Here is a 17,729-nt window from a genome sequence, read left to right on the forward strand (position 1 = left end):
ATGATGTGACTTTTATTCTGCTCATTAGTGGCTTTTTATAGACGAGGATGCTAATTTACAAGGGGGAGCCAATAGTAAACAATCTGCTCTATAAAACTGCAGTAAAGGAGCTGATTGTCCTACAGTCTGTGAGATACTTTTACGACTTGGAGACATTTTATAAGAATCAGATGCTGGTATGGAAGCCAGAAGGTCTTGGGTTTGGACACTGTTATAATTTCTGGAACAAATGGAAGACCTAAATCAGCATGGGGAAACAAATGCCAATCTACAGTATAGTATATTCTAATAGTAAGAGGATATTAGAGCACATACATGTAATGCAGCAGGCTCCCAGGAGCAGGTGCATGTGTGGGGCATGGGGTTACCATATCCAGAAAAGTTCTCACTAGGAATTATTGTATTAAATGGAGTCACACATTGGAAAACTGGTTAGCTGATGCAATCTAATCTCATGGTTGGCTGAAAATACTTATGCTATTCCCTGCACTATGGTTGTTTATATACACTACAAAAACAACATGATATATAGTATATGACCAAAGTACAGAAATACTGCCATAAGTGTTACCAAAGTGACTGGAAACGACCAATTGCAATTCTGTGAAATGTTAGGAAAATATATTGAAGATGTTTGAAAATTTTGATATAACGTTGCTATCTGTGGGGCACCTTTTTTTTTGTTATTTTTTTTTTTACCCTGTAAAAGCTAATAACCATACTTTATACTTGAGCAAAAATACATATGATCAACAATGCATGTCATGTCTTAAAAGTTGCACAAGTTGAAGTAGCTGAAGATGCTCAATATAATTGCCATTGTATATGTATGACAGTCTATAGCTCTCATACAGACTTTCCTTCAGCGTTCTATGACATATTATTACATATGTTGCTGATTTAGAGAAAATATATTTTAAACAAAAGTGTCAAACAAAAACAATATTGATACACAACTCCTATAGTACCCAGATACATTTTTTTTCACATTACTTGTTATTTTTATGACCAGTTTGCAGATGTTTCAGTTCTATTGTCAATATAATTTTCATTGTAATGGAAACAGCAACATATTCCGTACCTCAGGCTTGTTCAGACGTGGCAGAATTTTTCAGCTGAAAATGTTGCTGCAGATTCGTTGCATATTTGCAGCAACATTTTCATATTTGACAAGACGTTGCAGATATCATAGCAGACTTGCTGCAGATTTCAGCCTTTGCAATGCATATTCTGAAATCCGCAGTGAAATTCCGCTGCTTCTCCGCAACATAATGTGCACGCTTCAGAGGGAATTCCGCACTGTTATTTTCCGCAACGTCTGAACTACGTTTCCTTAAAATGTATAGAAACAAATGTAGGCCATGTTTAGACGTGCCAGAATTTTTCCGCTACAAATGTTGGTGCAGATTTGGGGCAATTACACAACAAATCTGCACCAACATTTGCATATTTGACAGGTAATTCAGACGTTTCAGATATCACAGCGGACTTGCCAGATATTTCAGTTTTTTGCATTGCAAAGGCTGAAATCCGCAGTGAAATTCCGCTTCTTCTCGGCAATGTAATGAGCATGCTGCGGAGGAAAAATTCTGCACCACAGCCTAATTCCCGCACAGTTATTTTCTGCAACGTCTGAACTAACTTTCCTAAAAATGTATAGAAACAAATGAAGAAAACGACTGCTGCAGAATTCCACTGCGGACTGTCTGCAGCAGAATTCAACAGCAATTCCGCCACGTATGAATGTGCCCTAAGGGCATGGCCAGACGTGGCGGCGTTTTTCCGTTGCAAATGTTGGTGCAGATTTTGGGCAATTACGCAACGAATCTGCACCAACATTTGCATATTTGACAGGTAATTCAGACGTTGCAGAAAAGACAGCGGACTTGCCACAGATTTCAGTTTTTGCATTGCAAAGGCTGAAATCCGCAGTGAAATTCTTCTTCTTCTCCGCAACAGAGAGTGCATGCTGCGGAGGGAAAATTCCGCACCGCAGCCTATGGTCCGCAGGGGAGTTTTCCGCAACGTCTGAACTAACTTGCCTAAAAATGTATTGAAACAAATGTAAAAAACATCCGCTGGAGAATTCCACTGCAGACTGTCCGCAGCGTACTTCCACAGCAATTCCGCCACGTCTGGCCGTGCCCTTAGTCTGCCATAGGTGTAATAATTTATTAGATACATAAACAATATGACTGTTTACTAATAACCATGTTTCCTATAGAGCGAATAATTATTAAAGAAAACACCCATAAAAACAGATTATTTTGATATTTTTTTAATCACTAAGAAGGAATCAATGAACAGTATGTTCAATGTGTCACCCAGTGAATAGTTGTTATTGATCACCAAATGCAAATGATTGACAGCAATTGATGAGCAAACAAAAACTTAAAAAATATGGTGTGTAAAACATGACAGATTTTTATTGCATGTGATTTGTTTTCTACCCTATATATAAAAGTTATCATTATTTATGGTATAATTAGGAAATTATATTATGTCTAAATGCAGCTATAACAATTGTGAAATAAGTATTCTCTGTATGTATGCTTGTTTTTATAGTTTTTTTTAGAGTTTGTATATAGTTTTGTGTGTATAACTTTTCTGCATATGTAATGTAAGTGTGTGTATGTATGTGTTTATGCTTGTGTGTGTGTGTGTGTGTGTGTGTGTGTATGTGTATGTGTATATGTGTGTGTGTGTGTGTGTGTGTGTGTGTGTGTGTGTGTATGTGTATATGTGTGTGTTTGGTACATGGACATGCAGTACTGTAATAATTTCTTAATAGTAATATTTATAGAATTGTATGATAGTAAAATAAATCAAATTGTAATAAAGAAATGTTGAAGGATAATGTTAGTCGCTGAAGCAATAGATTCTGAACAAATAGTTGCATAGACGGCTGGCTAGTAATGCTTCTAATGAGTAAAGCTGGCTTCACATCTGAGTTAGTTTTTTCTCCGTTTCTCTACTCCATCAAAGGAGCAGAACAACGAAAAAACAAAACAAAACGGAAGCACAGGGTCTGTCACATGACGCTCACCGACAGCACCCGACGGAACCCATTCATTTTAATGGGTTCCGTGGGGTTTCTGTTGCTTTGCTGGACAAAATTGTGCAGCAGGCTACACTATTTTGTCTGGCATTTTTCACCGAATCTGCGACGGAGACTCCAAAAGAACTCACTGATACAGACATAACTATATTTAGAATCACTCCATCAGTTCCCTTCTTACCAGTTTTTTTTGTAAATGACCCGTCACGATCTTTTTTTTTATTTTATTTTTTATTGAGGACAGTAATTGACGGATTGAAAAACTCACCTTCTTTTACATCCGGTTTCAGTTACATTATTCGGTTAGAATGCTGTGTTCTTATTTCAAGTAAAAAAAAGAAAAGAAACCTACTGTCACCATAATAAGACTATGAGGTAGAAAAAAGGATGATAACGTAAATTAACAAATACTTCATATCTGTTAGGATCCTGTAAAAATTAAAGCCATGACACCAGTGTGAACAAAGCCTTAAATTCTGAAAAAAAACCAAAAACAGCCTTAGCCTTAATCGCACACCATTAAAATGCAAATTTATGAATACTGTCTAAGAGAAAAACTGGCCTTATTGTTCACAGCAACCAATCAGATCATCTAACATTTTTCCAACTGCTCTGGGGAAATAAAAGCTGCCCTGTGATTGGTTGCAATGAGCCACAGGGCCAGTTTCTCCCTTAGTTTTGATAAATCTGCCCCAATGCCTCCAAATTTAAAGTGATATAATAACCATGTGTATGTTCACATGCAGTGTTTTCAGACGTAATTCGGGCGATTTACGTCTCGAATTACGCCTGAAAAAACGGCTCCATTACTACTACAAACATCTATCCATTGCTTGCAGTGGGTTTTACGGTGTTCTATTCCCAAGATGTGTAATTTTACGCGTCGCTGTCAACATACGGCGCGTAAAAAGACGCCCGCAAAAAAGAAGTGCGTGTCACTTCTTGGGACGTTTTTAGAGCCGTTTTTCATTGATTCCATTGAAAAACATCTCCAATAATGTCCGTAAAATATGCAGGGAAAAACGCAAGTTGCTACAAAAACGTCTGAAAATCAGGAGCTATTTTCGCCTGAAAACAGCTCCGTATTTTCAGACGTTTTTGGTCACTGCGTGTGAATATACCCTTAGGGTTTAGCTTTCCATTCTTCTACTTTTTTGTCCTTTAGCTAAAAAGTCTGGCCTAATGAGTTTCATTGTTTGCCACACAAACTAAAGTGTTGCCTTTACTATCTCTATTAGGCCAGGATCACATACACACACAGTTTTGATGCAGTTTTTGTGGCACTTTTTGCCTCAGTTATTTGAGCCAAATACTGGAGTGGACACAAACAAAGGAGATGCTCCAGTCTAGTATTTATACATTTTTTCCTTTTGGATTCACTTCTGGCTTTGGCTCAAAAAACTGAGCCAAAAACTGCACCAAAAACGGCATCAAAACTATGTGTGTGATCCTGGCCTTAGGATGTTTTACACTACCAGTGTTTGTTTTTTGTGTATTTCATCTACTGTTCTTATGGTTTTTATTTCATAATAAATGTGCAAAGTTCTACACATCCTCACATTTAGGCTAGGGCTATATGGCGACTACTGGTGCCAGACAGAAGCATCTATAAGGATGTACTGAGTAACACAATGCCACTCAATGCATATTTGACAATATAGTACATCACATTTGCAGTAGGTCTCATGACTGCCATCATGGAAGGCCTTAGACTATGGGATGAACAGTTTTCACTCTTAAAATGTTGCAGGCACCATCTTTAACAGTATCAGGGGTGCAGATTTATGTGTCATTTATTATATTATATATATTAAAGAATGGTATCTGTGACATAAAAAAGCTGTCGTCAGGACAGTCTGCCATGTCTACACTTGGAAGAAAAAAAAATTGGTCACTTTTGTTAATTATATAAAACCTAAGTCTGGGTTGCTTACCACTAAATATGTCTTTATGTTTAACATATGACAAGTTTTTTTTTTTAATGCAAGGTGTTGCCAAAATAGGATCAATTCAGTCAGGATAAAAATGTTTACAGCATCAAAAAAATATATAGTATGTGTTTGAGTCCCAAAAATAGAACCAGATCGAAAACCTAATTGAAAACGAATGCAAACAAAACGTACTAAATTAATATTTATGTTTAATGTTAATACTTTGAATAAAGAGGGAGATCAACAATTTGGACAATTTTAAGTTAACATTTTTAAAACCTTCATAAGCCCCAATTTAGATGTCTTCTCTTCCCAATGATTAATCACACATGAGACATTACTTCCAAATCTAGATCTATAGCATTCCCGTCACTTATAGAACCTCTCTTTTCTCCACTATGGATACAAAATCACATCACTGCTACATTAAAATATTTAACTCTGTGACCTGATTTTTTTATTTTTATTTTTTTACAAATGCAAGTTTAAAGCTGTATTCCAGAAAAAATATATATGAATATATATGTATGTATATGTATGTATATATATGTATATGTATATATAGGTATATATGTATATATAGGTGTATATATATATATATGTATATATATATATATATATATATATATATATATATATATATATATATATATATATATGTATGTATATATATATATATATATATATATATATATATCTATATCTATATATATATATATATGACCCAAATATGGTGAAGCACTCCGGTTATGGTGAAAAAAATAACGGGTCCCACTATTCACTCTGATGCTGAATAAAAGGATCCTCATATTTGCCATTACTAACTTACACTAGTCGAGTATCTGTTGAGGATTTGCACACAGAACTACATCGGGTGCTGCTGCTTTCCTTCTATATATATCTATATCTATCTATCTATCTATCTATCTATCTATCTATCTATCTATCTATCTATCTATCTATCTATCTATCTATCTATCTATCTATCTATCTATCTATCTATCTATCTATCTATCTATCTATCTATCTATCTATCTATCTATCTATCTATCTATCTATCTATCTATCTATCTATCTATCTATCTATCTATCTATCTATCTATCTATCTATCTATCTATCTATCTAATATATATATATAAAATGTGTTTTACATATAAATGAGTTTTTAATGTATCTTGTACAAATGCTATGCTGCATATAACATATCCTTTATAGATGTCTATTATGATCATATTCCTTTTACTTTTAAAGTGTTAAATGAAAATAATTAAATCTTCTCTTTATTCTTTCAGTTATGAATAGAAAGCAAAGCAGTCCCATCATTAAACACCAGGATGTCTTGAGCAGTATACATGGAATTTCAATACCTGCTTCATCAACTTAACAAACTTTGGGCATGGAAGACATTGTTTGACTTTATTTTGGCTATAGAGACATTGATTTGGTCACATTCCCTCGATCTCAAGCTAAACTTGGTTTCTAAAGTGGCGAGATGGTTGACTATGGGACATGTCCACACAGTCACTGAGTAAAACTTTTAAAGAGAGGACTAACAAAAGCAAGACAAGGTGAGGATCGATTTGGACATTGGATGAGCCGTTCACTTTGGAAAAATGAGGCTATTGCTGAAAGCTCTTTCCTTTTCCCTATTATTTGCTGTCTACTCTCTTCTCCCGTGCGACCCATTGTATTCCCCTCTTGTTAACACGATTAAATGTCTACTCGAGTTTAGATCTGAATTGGCGGCAGGATGTTGTTTTTTTTGGCCGGTTCTAAATTCTGATATTTAATTCGTATTAGGGGGATATTTAAAATTTTCCAAATGGTTGGAATAAATTGTATGATGTGAAGCAATCTTTGTGAGTGTATTGTATATCCTAGATTGTAAATGTACAAATTAAATAACAGCATTTTATTTTATATTTTTATAACTCTAATTATCAGAAATAAATGGACTAAGACAAGAATGTTTGTATAATTGTTGGTGTTTTGTTTTAGAAATGGTGAAATTATTTATTTGACAAATAATGCAATTTTGCTCATAATCTATTAGTTCCAATATATGTCTAAATTACTAATCTTTAGAAAATAAATAAACATGGATAAATGGTAAACGAGTTAATATTAGCTTCTATGGAATACAGATCTACGTGCACATTTTAATGTGAGATTAAGATAAGAACATTTTAATATTCCTCTTATTGTCTAGCCAGGAACAGGAGAAAAAAAATGCCCCCCCCCCAAAAAAAAAAACCATGATTAGATAAGTAAGGGTCGAAACAAGACGTGCTTAGCTAAAGTAAAGGGAAAGGTAAAACCAATTTAATATCTGTAGCAAATAACTCTGTATTTACATTCGCAATAGCATTGATAATACAATAATTCTATTCAATCATTTTTATTTTTAAAAACTTTAAGTAAACTACTATATAAGAAATATAAATAAAAACATTTATATATATATATATATATATATATATATATATATATATATATATGTATTAACCCTATCACTACATTTTATATCCCTTGCCTTGTTTTTACCATTCATTTTCTAATGTAAACCTGCTCCTCTAAAATATAAAAACATCAGTACATGAAAATTGGATTTTAATTTAATTTTAAATGAGTCAAGTGACATAGATCTGTCTGTCTGTCTGTCTGTCTGTCTGTCCGTCCGTCCGTCCGTCCGTCCGTCCGTCCGTCCGTCCGTCCATCTATCTATCTATCTATCTATCTATCTATCTATCTATCTATCTATCTATCTATCTATCTATCTATCTATCTATCTATCTATCTATCTATCTATCCTTGCCAAGTTTGATTACTATGGCATGCAAAGTATATTTAAGAATCCAAAAGATTAAATACTACACTAGGCAGTATTTACAAAAATATTTGCAATTTAAAACTGTTCAACACATTAGGAAACAAAATCGGTATCCAAGTTTCTATTATTCTCAGACAATAATTGTATTTTTTCTTCCATAAATACAAAAAGGATAAAAAAAAATATTTGAAAATGTAAATAAAAAGAGGTAAGGGAATGATGTATCAGGTTTAAAATGATTTTGCTTGTGTCTCAAATTAAGTGGGAGAAAGATCTGCCTTATTGTTTAATGTATATGACCATGATCAGTAACAATTAGGCCATGTTCACACGTGGCAGAATTTTTCCGCTGCAAATGTTGGTGCAATTTCGGGGCAATTACACAACGAATTTGCAGCAGCATTTGCATATTTGACAGATAATTCAGACGTTGCAGATATCACAGCGGACTTTCCACAGATTAAAGTTTTTGCATTGCAGAGGCTGAAATCCGCAGTGAAATTCCACTTTTTCTCCGCAACATAATAAATGGTAATTCAGACATTGCAGATATCACAGCGGACTTGCTGCAGATTTCCGCCTTTGCATTGCAATGTGAAATTTCGCTACTTTTCGTAACAGCATGTGCATGATGCGGGGTGAAAATTCTCTCATTTCTGTACTGTTATTTCCCGCAACGTCTGAACTAAGTTACCTAAAAAGGTAAAGAAACCAATGAAATAAACAGCTGCTGCACAATTCCACTGCGGACTCTCCGCATCGGAATTCAACAGAAATTCTGCCACGTCTGAACATGCCTTTAATGGATTCAATATAAATGCCAGGAGCTGAATTAGTCAGTTCCATTCACTCACAGTCATCATTAGTAGTAATCAGTACCAAACTCCTCAAAGTGCAGTTGCATTTAAGGGCGGGTTCACACATGGCGGAATTTCACTTAAATTCCGCTGCGGACACTCCGCAGCGTTAATCCGCAGCGGAGCCGTTTCTCCATTGACTTTCACTTTAATTTAGCAGTGTTCGTTTACACGATGCGTACAATTCCGCTGCGGAGCATAGGCTGCGGAGCGGAATTTGGTGTCCGCAGCATGCTCTGTCTGTTGCGGAGCAGTGGCGGACTCATGGCGGAATTTCTCCATTGACTTCAATGGAGATTCAAAGTTCCGCAATGAAGTCCGCAGCTGTCATGCACATGTTATGTGTGCTGCGGATGCGTCTTGCTTTTTTCACTTGACATTTCTTCATTCTGGCTGGACCTATGTATTTCTAGGTCTACAGCCAGACTGAGGAAGTCAATGGGGCTCCCGTAATGACGGGAGCGTTGCTAGGAGACGTCAGTAAATAGTCACTGTCCAGGGTGCTGAAAGAGTTAAGCGTTCGGCAGTAACTGTTTCTGCACCCGGGACAGTGACTACCGATCCCAATATACATGTATCTGTAAAAAAAAATGAAGTTCGTACTTACCGAGAACTCCCTGTTTCTGTCTCCAGTCCGGCCTCCCAGGATGACGTTTCAGTGTAAGTGACGGCTGCAGCCAATCACAGGCCAAGCACAGGCTGCAGCGGTCACATGGACTGGCGCGTCATCCAGGGAGGTCGGGCTGGATGCCGAAGGAGGGACGCGTCATAAAGACAACGGGCGGTAAGTATGAATTTCTTTGACTTTCACTAGGGAAAGTGCAGTCCCTTCTCTCTATCCTGCACTGATAGGGAGAAGGGAAGCACTTTTCCCGCAGTCCGCAGCAGCTAGTCCGCATCAATTTTCTGCACATTTTGTGCAGATCCGCAGCCGTAATCCGCAACCCGGATTAGGTGCGGCATTGATGCGGACAGTTGCGGAGGAATTCCGCCATGTGTGGTCATGCCCTAATAGAATATCCCTCATGATGTGATCAATTTGGGAGACCTTGGTGCATGGGGAATCTTGTTGCAAAATAAACTCATATACATAGATGGGATGGCAATTTCTTCTGCAAGTACTAAGAGATCCAGCTATAATTAACTATACGAGTAATAAATGGGGATCCGAGATGCAACATCATGTAACTCTTTGATTTTTCTAGTTGAAAAAATATAATAAAAACGGCAAAGTGCAAAAATTCAAGGTTGAATGCATAATGGATTTTCTTCCTTCTATAATTCTCTGCATATATTTTAGGGTATGAAGACATGATGTAATGCTATCTGATTATTTATATAATGTTGGTTCTCTGTCTACACAACAGAAATTGCTTAAGTCTAACATAAAGCGGAAACGCCTATTGATGTCGAACACCTCTAGCAAGGAAAGGATTTAATATATAAGAAGGCACAAAATCAAATCCATTCATTCAGATCAGACCTGCGGTATATTCCTTGTAAGTGATTATGTTTCACAGAGAAGGTAGAATTGATCTAACAGCCTGAAGATTCACAATAAATCAGAATGATTGCCATTTTTTGAAACTCAATAGTTCATAATTGTCTTCTTGGGGCACAATTTTTTTTTTTAATCTAAAGTCATTGGGCAACTGTATACAAATATATACTAGTCCTTCTCAATGAATTAGAATATTATAAAAAAGTTAATTTATTTCAGTAATTCAATTCAAAAGTGAAACTCATATATTATATAGATTCATTTCACACAGAATGCTCTATTTCCAGCATTTTTCTATTTTAATGTTGAAGATTATGGCTAACAGTTAAATGAAAACCCAAAATTTAGTCTCTGAGAATATTAGAATATTGGGTAAAAGTTCAAGATTGTGGACTCATGGTGTCACACTCTAATCAGCTAACCAACACAAAACACCTGCAAAGGTTTCCTAAGCCTTTAAGGCTGGGTTCACACGTGGCGGAATTTCACTTAAATTCCGCTGCGGACACTCCGCAGCGTTAATCCGCAGCGGAGCCGTTTGTCCATTGACTTACACTTTAATTTAGCAGTGTTCGTTTAGACGAGGCGTAAAATTCCGCTGCGGAGCATAGGCTGCGGAGCGGAATTTGGTGTCCGCAGCATGCTCTGTCTGTTGCGGAGCAGTGGCGGACTCATGGCGGAATTTCTCCATTGACTTCAATGGAGATTCTAAGTTCCGCAATGAAGTCCGCAGCTGTCATGCACATGTCATGTGTGCTGCGGATGCGTCTTGCTTTTTTAACTTGAAATTTCTTCATTCTGGCTGGACCTATGTATTTCTAGGTCTACAGCCAGACTGAGGAAGTCAATGGGGCTCCCGTAATGACGGGAGCGTTGCTAGGAGACATCAGTAAATAGTCACTGTCCAGGGTGCTGAAAGAGTTAAGCGATCGGCAGTAACTGTTTCTGCACCCGGGACAGTGACTACCGATCCCAATATACATGTATCTGTAAAAAAAAATGAAGTTCGTACTTACCGAGAACTCCCTGCTTCTGTCTCCAGTCCGGCCTCCCAGGATGACGTTTCAGTCTAAGTGACGGCTGCAGCCAATCACAGGCTAATAACAGGCTGCAGCGGTCACATGGACTGCCGCGTCATCCAGGGAGGTCGGGCTGGATGCCGAAGGAGGGACGCGTCACCAAGACAACGGGCGGTAAGTATGAATTTCTTTGACTTTCACAAGGGAAAGTGCTGTCCCTTCTCTCTATCCTGCACTGATAGGGAGAAGGGAAGTACTTTTCCCGCAGTCCGCAGCAGCTAGTCCGCATCAATTTCCTGCACATTTTGTGCAGATCCGCTGCAGAATCTGCAACGCAGATTCTGTGCGGCATTGATGCGGACAGTTGCGGAGGAAATCCGCCACGTGTGGTCATGCCCTAAATGGTCCAACAGTCTGGTTCAGTAGGCTACACAATCATGGGAAAGACTGCTGACTTGACAGTTGTCCAGAAGGCAATTATTGGCACCCTCCACAAGGAGGCTGTAACGTCCATGGTCGCTGACCATGAATTCCTCCCCTTTTGTTGACGCCCTTCTCTCCAGAGAGGTCTACACATGCGGCCAGCCTGTTCCGCAGTGACCACTAGGCTGCGCTCGCGAGCTCAGTCCAGCCTTAAGGAGCCAGAGCGCACACATGTGTAAGATTGAGCTGATTGCTCCCAGATAACCCTGGACTATAAGGAGGGCTCTGCCCCTCCCTGCAGTGCCTGAGTGTGTTTGTATCTACCTGTGTCTGTCTTGAAAATGGTTCTTTGAGTGTTTTCCAGTTCCAGTGTTCCCTTTCCTGCTACCTGCATCCTGTTTCCCGTGCAACCGTGTTCCTGTGCTGTACTGTGTTGGAGTCGTGTTGTGTCGCCTACTACACCCGCTGTGTTTCTCCGCACCTGTTGTCTGCCTGCTGCCAGAGTTCCATCCGAGCCTAAACCATCCCTACTGTCTGTATTGCCACAGGTTCCTTTATCCGAACAATAGACATTGACTTTGTACCCTTTTTGACCAGCTGCTATACCGCTACGGCGGAATGGCCCAGTGGGTCCACATACTTACAGATCGTGACAGAGGGTAGGCCACAAAAGGACATTGCTAAAGAAGATGGCTATTCACAAAGTGCTGTATCCAAGCATATTGATGGAAAGTTGAGAGGAAGGAAAAAGTGTGGTAGAGAAAGGTGCACAACCAACAGGGATAACCACAGCCTTGAAAGGGTTGTCAAGAAAAGGCCATTCAAAAATCTAGGGGAAATTCACATGGAGTGGATTGTGGCTGAAAGTCGGTGCTTCAAGAGCCACCACACATGGATGTATCCAGGACATGGGCTACATCTGTCGCATTCCTTGAGGCAACGTCAGAAGCACCTTACCTGGGCTAAGGAGAAAAAGGACTGGTCTGTTGCTCAGTGGTCCAAAGTCCTGTTTTCAGATGAAAGTAAATTTTGCATTTCATTTGGAAATCAAGGTCCCAGAGTCTGAAGGAAGAGTGGAGAGGCATCAATCCAAGTTGCTTGCGGTCCAGTGTGAAGTATCCACAGTCAGTGATGGTTTGGGGAGCCATGTCATCTGCTGGTGTTGGTCCACTGTGTTATATTAAGTACGGAGTCAACGCAGCCATCTACCAGGTAATTTTAGAGCACTTCATGCTTCCCTCTGCTAACAAGCTTTATGGAGATGCTGATTTCATTTTCCAGCAGGACTTGGCACCTCCCAACACTGCCAAAAGTACCAATACCCGGTTTAATAACCGCAGTATCACTGTGCTTGATTGGCCAGCAAACTCGCCTGACCTAAACCCCATAGAGGATCTTTGGGGTATTTTTTCAAGAGGAAGATGAGACACCAGGCCCAACAATGCAGATGAGCTGAAGACCGCTATCAAAGCAACCTGGGCTTCCATAACACCTCAGCAGTGCCACAGGCTGATCGCCTCCATGCCATGCTGCATTGATACAGTAATTCATGCAAAAGGAGCTCCGACCAAGTATTGAGTGTATATACTGTACATACTTTTCAGTAGACCAACGTTTCGGTATCAAAAATCATTTTTGAAATCAGGCTTATATAATATTCAAATTTTCTGGAAATGCTGGAAATAGATCACTCTGTGTGTAATGAATCTATATAATATATGTGTTTCACTTTTTGAATTGAATTACTGAAATAAATTAACTCTTTGATGACATTCTAATTCATTGAAAATGACTAGTTACTGTACATATATATATATATATATATATATATATATATATATATATATATATATGCTTGAGAAAGGCCCATTGCACTTACGTATGGGTGAATAAACCTTTTTTCACTGAATTGGAACCTGTGTTGTGCTGCTTATTCGTTTGGAAATATATATTTGGGACTGGAGTCTAAGGTCCTAAGGCTTGTGCACACACAACTACGCATAATTTGCATTTATATGTGCTGCTCTTCCTTTTTCTTATATATAAATATATATATATATATATATATATATATATATATATATATATATCTTAATATATGTATATATATATATATATATATATATATATATAAAATTTTATTTTTTAAAATTACTGGGATGATAATGTCACAGGGAGTAAACACTTGGTGATTTACAAAATCTATTTTTTTTCCATAGAATGTATTGGCAGAGATGGTGAGTTCAGATCTCAGCAGTAAAGAGCTATGGCCCTTTTACATCGGCCAACACTCGGCCGGTGCTCGCTTGCTCCTGGTTCCAGGTCGTTACTCTGATCGCTCATCCCATACATTATAATCATGACAGCAGTGTGTCTCTCTGTTTACACAGGGAGATGTGCTGCCGACAACGATAATCTATTACTTTTTAAAACCATACCACCAGCAGATGATTGAGTGTTTGCTCGTTCATCTGCTGATCGTTCCCCTGTTAACACAGGGCAATTATCGACAACGAGCGTTATATCAGGGGCGTAGCTAGGCGGGGCAGGCGGGGCATGTGCCCTCGTTGCAACTTAGAGGGGGGCGCCAGCGCCACCCCCTCCTGCACTATAATTGTACCTGCGTCTATAGGACACAGGTACAATTAGAAGCAATGAATGGCCGGGTACGTTCTGTGCCCGGCCATTCAGCGCCTTTCTAGGAGTGAAGCAGCGTGATACTTTGCGCCGCTTGCGCCGTTGAAAGGCGCTGATTGACAGGGAAAGTAATTCTGCCCTGCCAATCATAGACGCTTCGATCAACCCCAGGAGACCTGCGCAGAAGAGAGCAGGTCTCCATTGCCTCCGGACGGCACGGAAACGGGATTAAGGTGAGTTGGTATCGTTTGTTTTTTTATCGTAATAAAAAAGTGTGTGGCATTATCTACGGGGGGAGGCTTTATCTACAGGGGTGGCTTTATCTACGGGGGATGCTTTATCTACAGGAGGGCTTTACCTATGGGTGGGCTTTATCTATGGGGGGCTCTATCTACAGGGGATGGGCTACATGTGTAGCAGTATATACAGGGGTGGGCTATATCTACAGGGGGGCTAAATACAGGGGTGGGCTATCTGTGGAGCACTATATACAGGGATGGGCTATATGTGGAGCACTATATACAGGGGTGGGTTATATGGGGGCACTATCTACAGGGGGCTCTATGGGGGGCACTATCCATAGGGGGCTCTATGGCAGGCACTATCTACAGGGGGCATGGTGTGCATGTGGGACACAGTGTATGGTGCTATTATAATCAGAGGTGCAGTGTATGGCACTATTATATTTAGGGGCGTAGTGTGTGGTATAATGAGAACTTTATCTTTGTTTATAGGTGTAGAAATGTTGGAAAAGTGATAAGCTGAAGATATCTGAGCAGCAAACTGCAGAAATGGACTGTGACCGGGAGAAGTCATTATAGAGGTCTCGACCGGATGGAGAAAAAGAACTAGAATCAAAGACGTCACCGGTGAGTCACTTAATGTAAATGTTTATTCTGCCTCTAATCAGTACTGTAGTCACTGTATGATCTGCAGCGAGATGATGGGTGGTATTATTATTTATGATATGATTTTTTTTGGGGTGAAACCGCATCTCCCAGCATATTCTTACCATTGTTCGGGCCATGCTGGGTAGAGAAAAGAAATATGGCGAGGAGGAAGGAGATATCGGGAATGAGGTTGGGGGGGCGCCAAACTGAATCTTTGCCCCGGGTGCTGGAGAACCTAGCTACGTCTCTGGTTATATTAACGCTCGTCTGCCCGATAATCATCCTGTGTAAGACACTCTTTAGACTAGGGCTCCCCATTTATGTAACATCGTGGTAACATTGCAACATTGCCACGATATAACTGTAAGTGATCATGTGACTTTTACAAAAATCCAGCATGGTGCCTTTTGACGTACCTCATCTTGTGAGTCATGCCGTGTCTCTGTGTAGTCCTTAAGCTTCATGCACAATACTGTATTTGTTGATCTCATGTATTTTGTTTTATTTTGTACTGCAATATGAAGCCGATATTACACAGCATTCTATAGAAGATACCGTATTAATCCTGTAATCTTCCAATAGAAATCAGTGAAGTTTAAAAAATTTACCTATAATACGGATGCATATGGCATACGTATTATGAATCATCATTTGTATCTGCAATATGAGCGTAAATATAGATAAAAATAGACATGAAAATCCGAAAAACATTGAAACAACAGGAAGGTTAAAAAAAATACTGACTAATTGCTAACACAGTACAAACATAAATACAGAACTAGAAACAGAGAAAATGATTTGTATTGCAAGTCCTATTTAGTATTATTTGCTTGTATGCATGAAGTCTCAGGCTGTGTTCACATGGGACATTTCACAGGAGTTTTGCTTATTGTGTTGGCCGTATTGGCATTGTTAGTGAAGGGGAATTTATGAGTTGCATTATTGACTGTGGTTTAACCGTTTAATATTTAATACACCAGAATGTATAAATACATCACAGACGGAGTACTATCTGCACCTGTCTGGACATATATATGGGCGGCATATAGGCAGCATGATTATAAGGATATATATATATCCTTATAATCATGCCGCCTGTGCTAGCTGTGAATGACCTCACTGTTACCTCAATCGGAACCCCAGTGATCACCAAGGTTCATCCCTTTATGACAAGTCACAAAACAGCCCAACAATAAATACAATTTTGTTTCAAAAACAAATTTTATAGAATAAACATCTCAAAACATTATAATACATAATTTGGCATTTGTTTACTTTAGAAAAATTATCCGTAAAGTTAACACATCATTTATGGTGATTGGTGAAGGTATTAAAAATTCGGACTGTATTTTTCCATTCCCCCAAACAATGTCTATGTACTCCAAAATAGAGGCTAAAAAAAATGTACAAAAAAAACCCAAATGGCCTTATACAACTGCAGTGACGTAAAAGTAAAAAATGATGGCCAAAATTGGCAGAGTGTTTCAGGGATGGAAAGCATGCTGCAGTTTCGCTTAAAGTGGCGGATTTACTAAGACTGGCATTTCAAGCCCGCTAGAGTAAAATTCAACAAATTTATTAAGAGGCATTCGCCTTTTACTAAATTTATTGCATCTTCGGCTAATTGTTTGCAACATTCCCCTATAAAAAAAAGGAAGAATGTACTCACCTCAGCGTTCCGCTTCCCTTCAGGACCCTCAGGCTTCCACCAGGCTCCCACATCACTTTGCAGCGCATATAAGGTACTGAACCGGCATCAAGACCTTGTATGCGGCATGACCTGATCGCTAGTACAATGCACTGCAATTCAAATTCACAGTGTATTGGTATTTTTACAGGCTTCTGCTAAGCCCTGCTGGAGGCACGTGAGCCGGCTCCACACTTCACCCCACGCTCCATGACGTAAAGTTAATAAATTCCCAGCAGTGAGCTTCAAAAAAAATACACACACACACACACACACACACACACACACACACACACACACACACACACACACACACACACACACACACACACACTTAACCCCTTCCCTCTTTGGCCACTTTTGACCTTTCTGACAGCCTAGTTTTTCAAATCTGACATGTTTCAATTTATGTGGTAATAACTTCGGAATGCTTTTACCTATCCAAGCGATTCTGAGATTGTCTTCTCATGACACATTGGACTTTATGTTACTGGCAAAATTAGCTTAATACATTTAGTATTTAATTGTGAAAAACACCAAAATTTAGCGGAAAATTACAGAAATTAGCATTTTTTGAAATTTAAATGTATCGGCTTGTAAGACAGGCAGTTATACCACACAAAATTGTTGCTAATTAACATCCCCATATGTCTACTTTAGATTGGCATCGTTTTTTGAACATCCTTTTATTTTTCTAGGACATTACAAGGCTTAGAACTTTAGCAGCAATTTCTCACATTTTCAAGAAAATTTCAAAAGGCTATTTTTTAAAGGACAAGTTCAGTTGTGAAGTGTCTTTTAGGGTCTTATATATTAGAAACCCCCAATAAGTCACCCCATTTTAAAAACTTCACCCCTCAAAGTATTTAGAACAGCATTTAGAAAGTTTCTTAAC

General features: G+C 38.7%; 1 protein-coding gene across 1 annotated transcript in view; it reads left to right on the plus strand.

Annotated features, from left to right (window-relative positions):
* Positions 1 to 6,374, plus strand: part of PAX1 (paired box 1) — an 11,458-nt gene extending 5,084 nt beyond the window's left edge. Inside the window, exon 5 of the mRNA XM_075863751.1 lies at positions 6,283 to 6,374. Coding sequence (XP_075719866.1) covers positions 6,283 to 6,374 — 92 coding nt within the window. The remainder of the gene's footprint in view (positions 1 to 6,282) is intronic.
* Positions 6,375 to 17,729: the final 11,355 nt, after the last annotated feature.

This window comes from Rhinoderma darwinii, chromosome 4 (genome assembly GCF_050947455.1).
Source record: "Rhinoderma darwinii isolate aRhiDar2 chromosome 4, aRhiDar2.hap1, whole genome shotgun sequence".
In the NCBI taxonomy this organism is placed as follows: domain Eukaryota; kingdom Metazoa; phylum Chordata; class Amphibia; order Anura; family Rhinodermatidae; genus Rhinoderma; species Rhinoderma darwinii.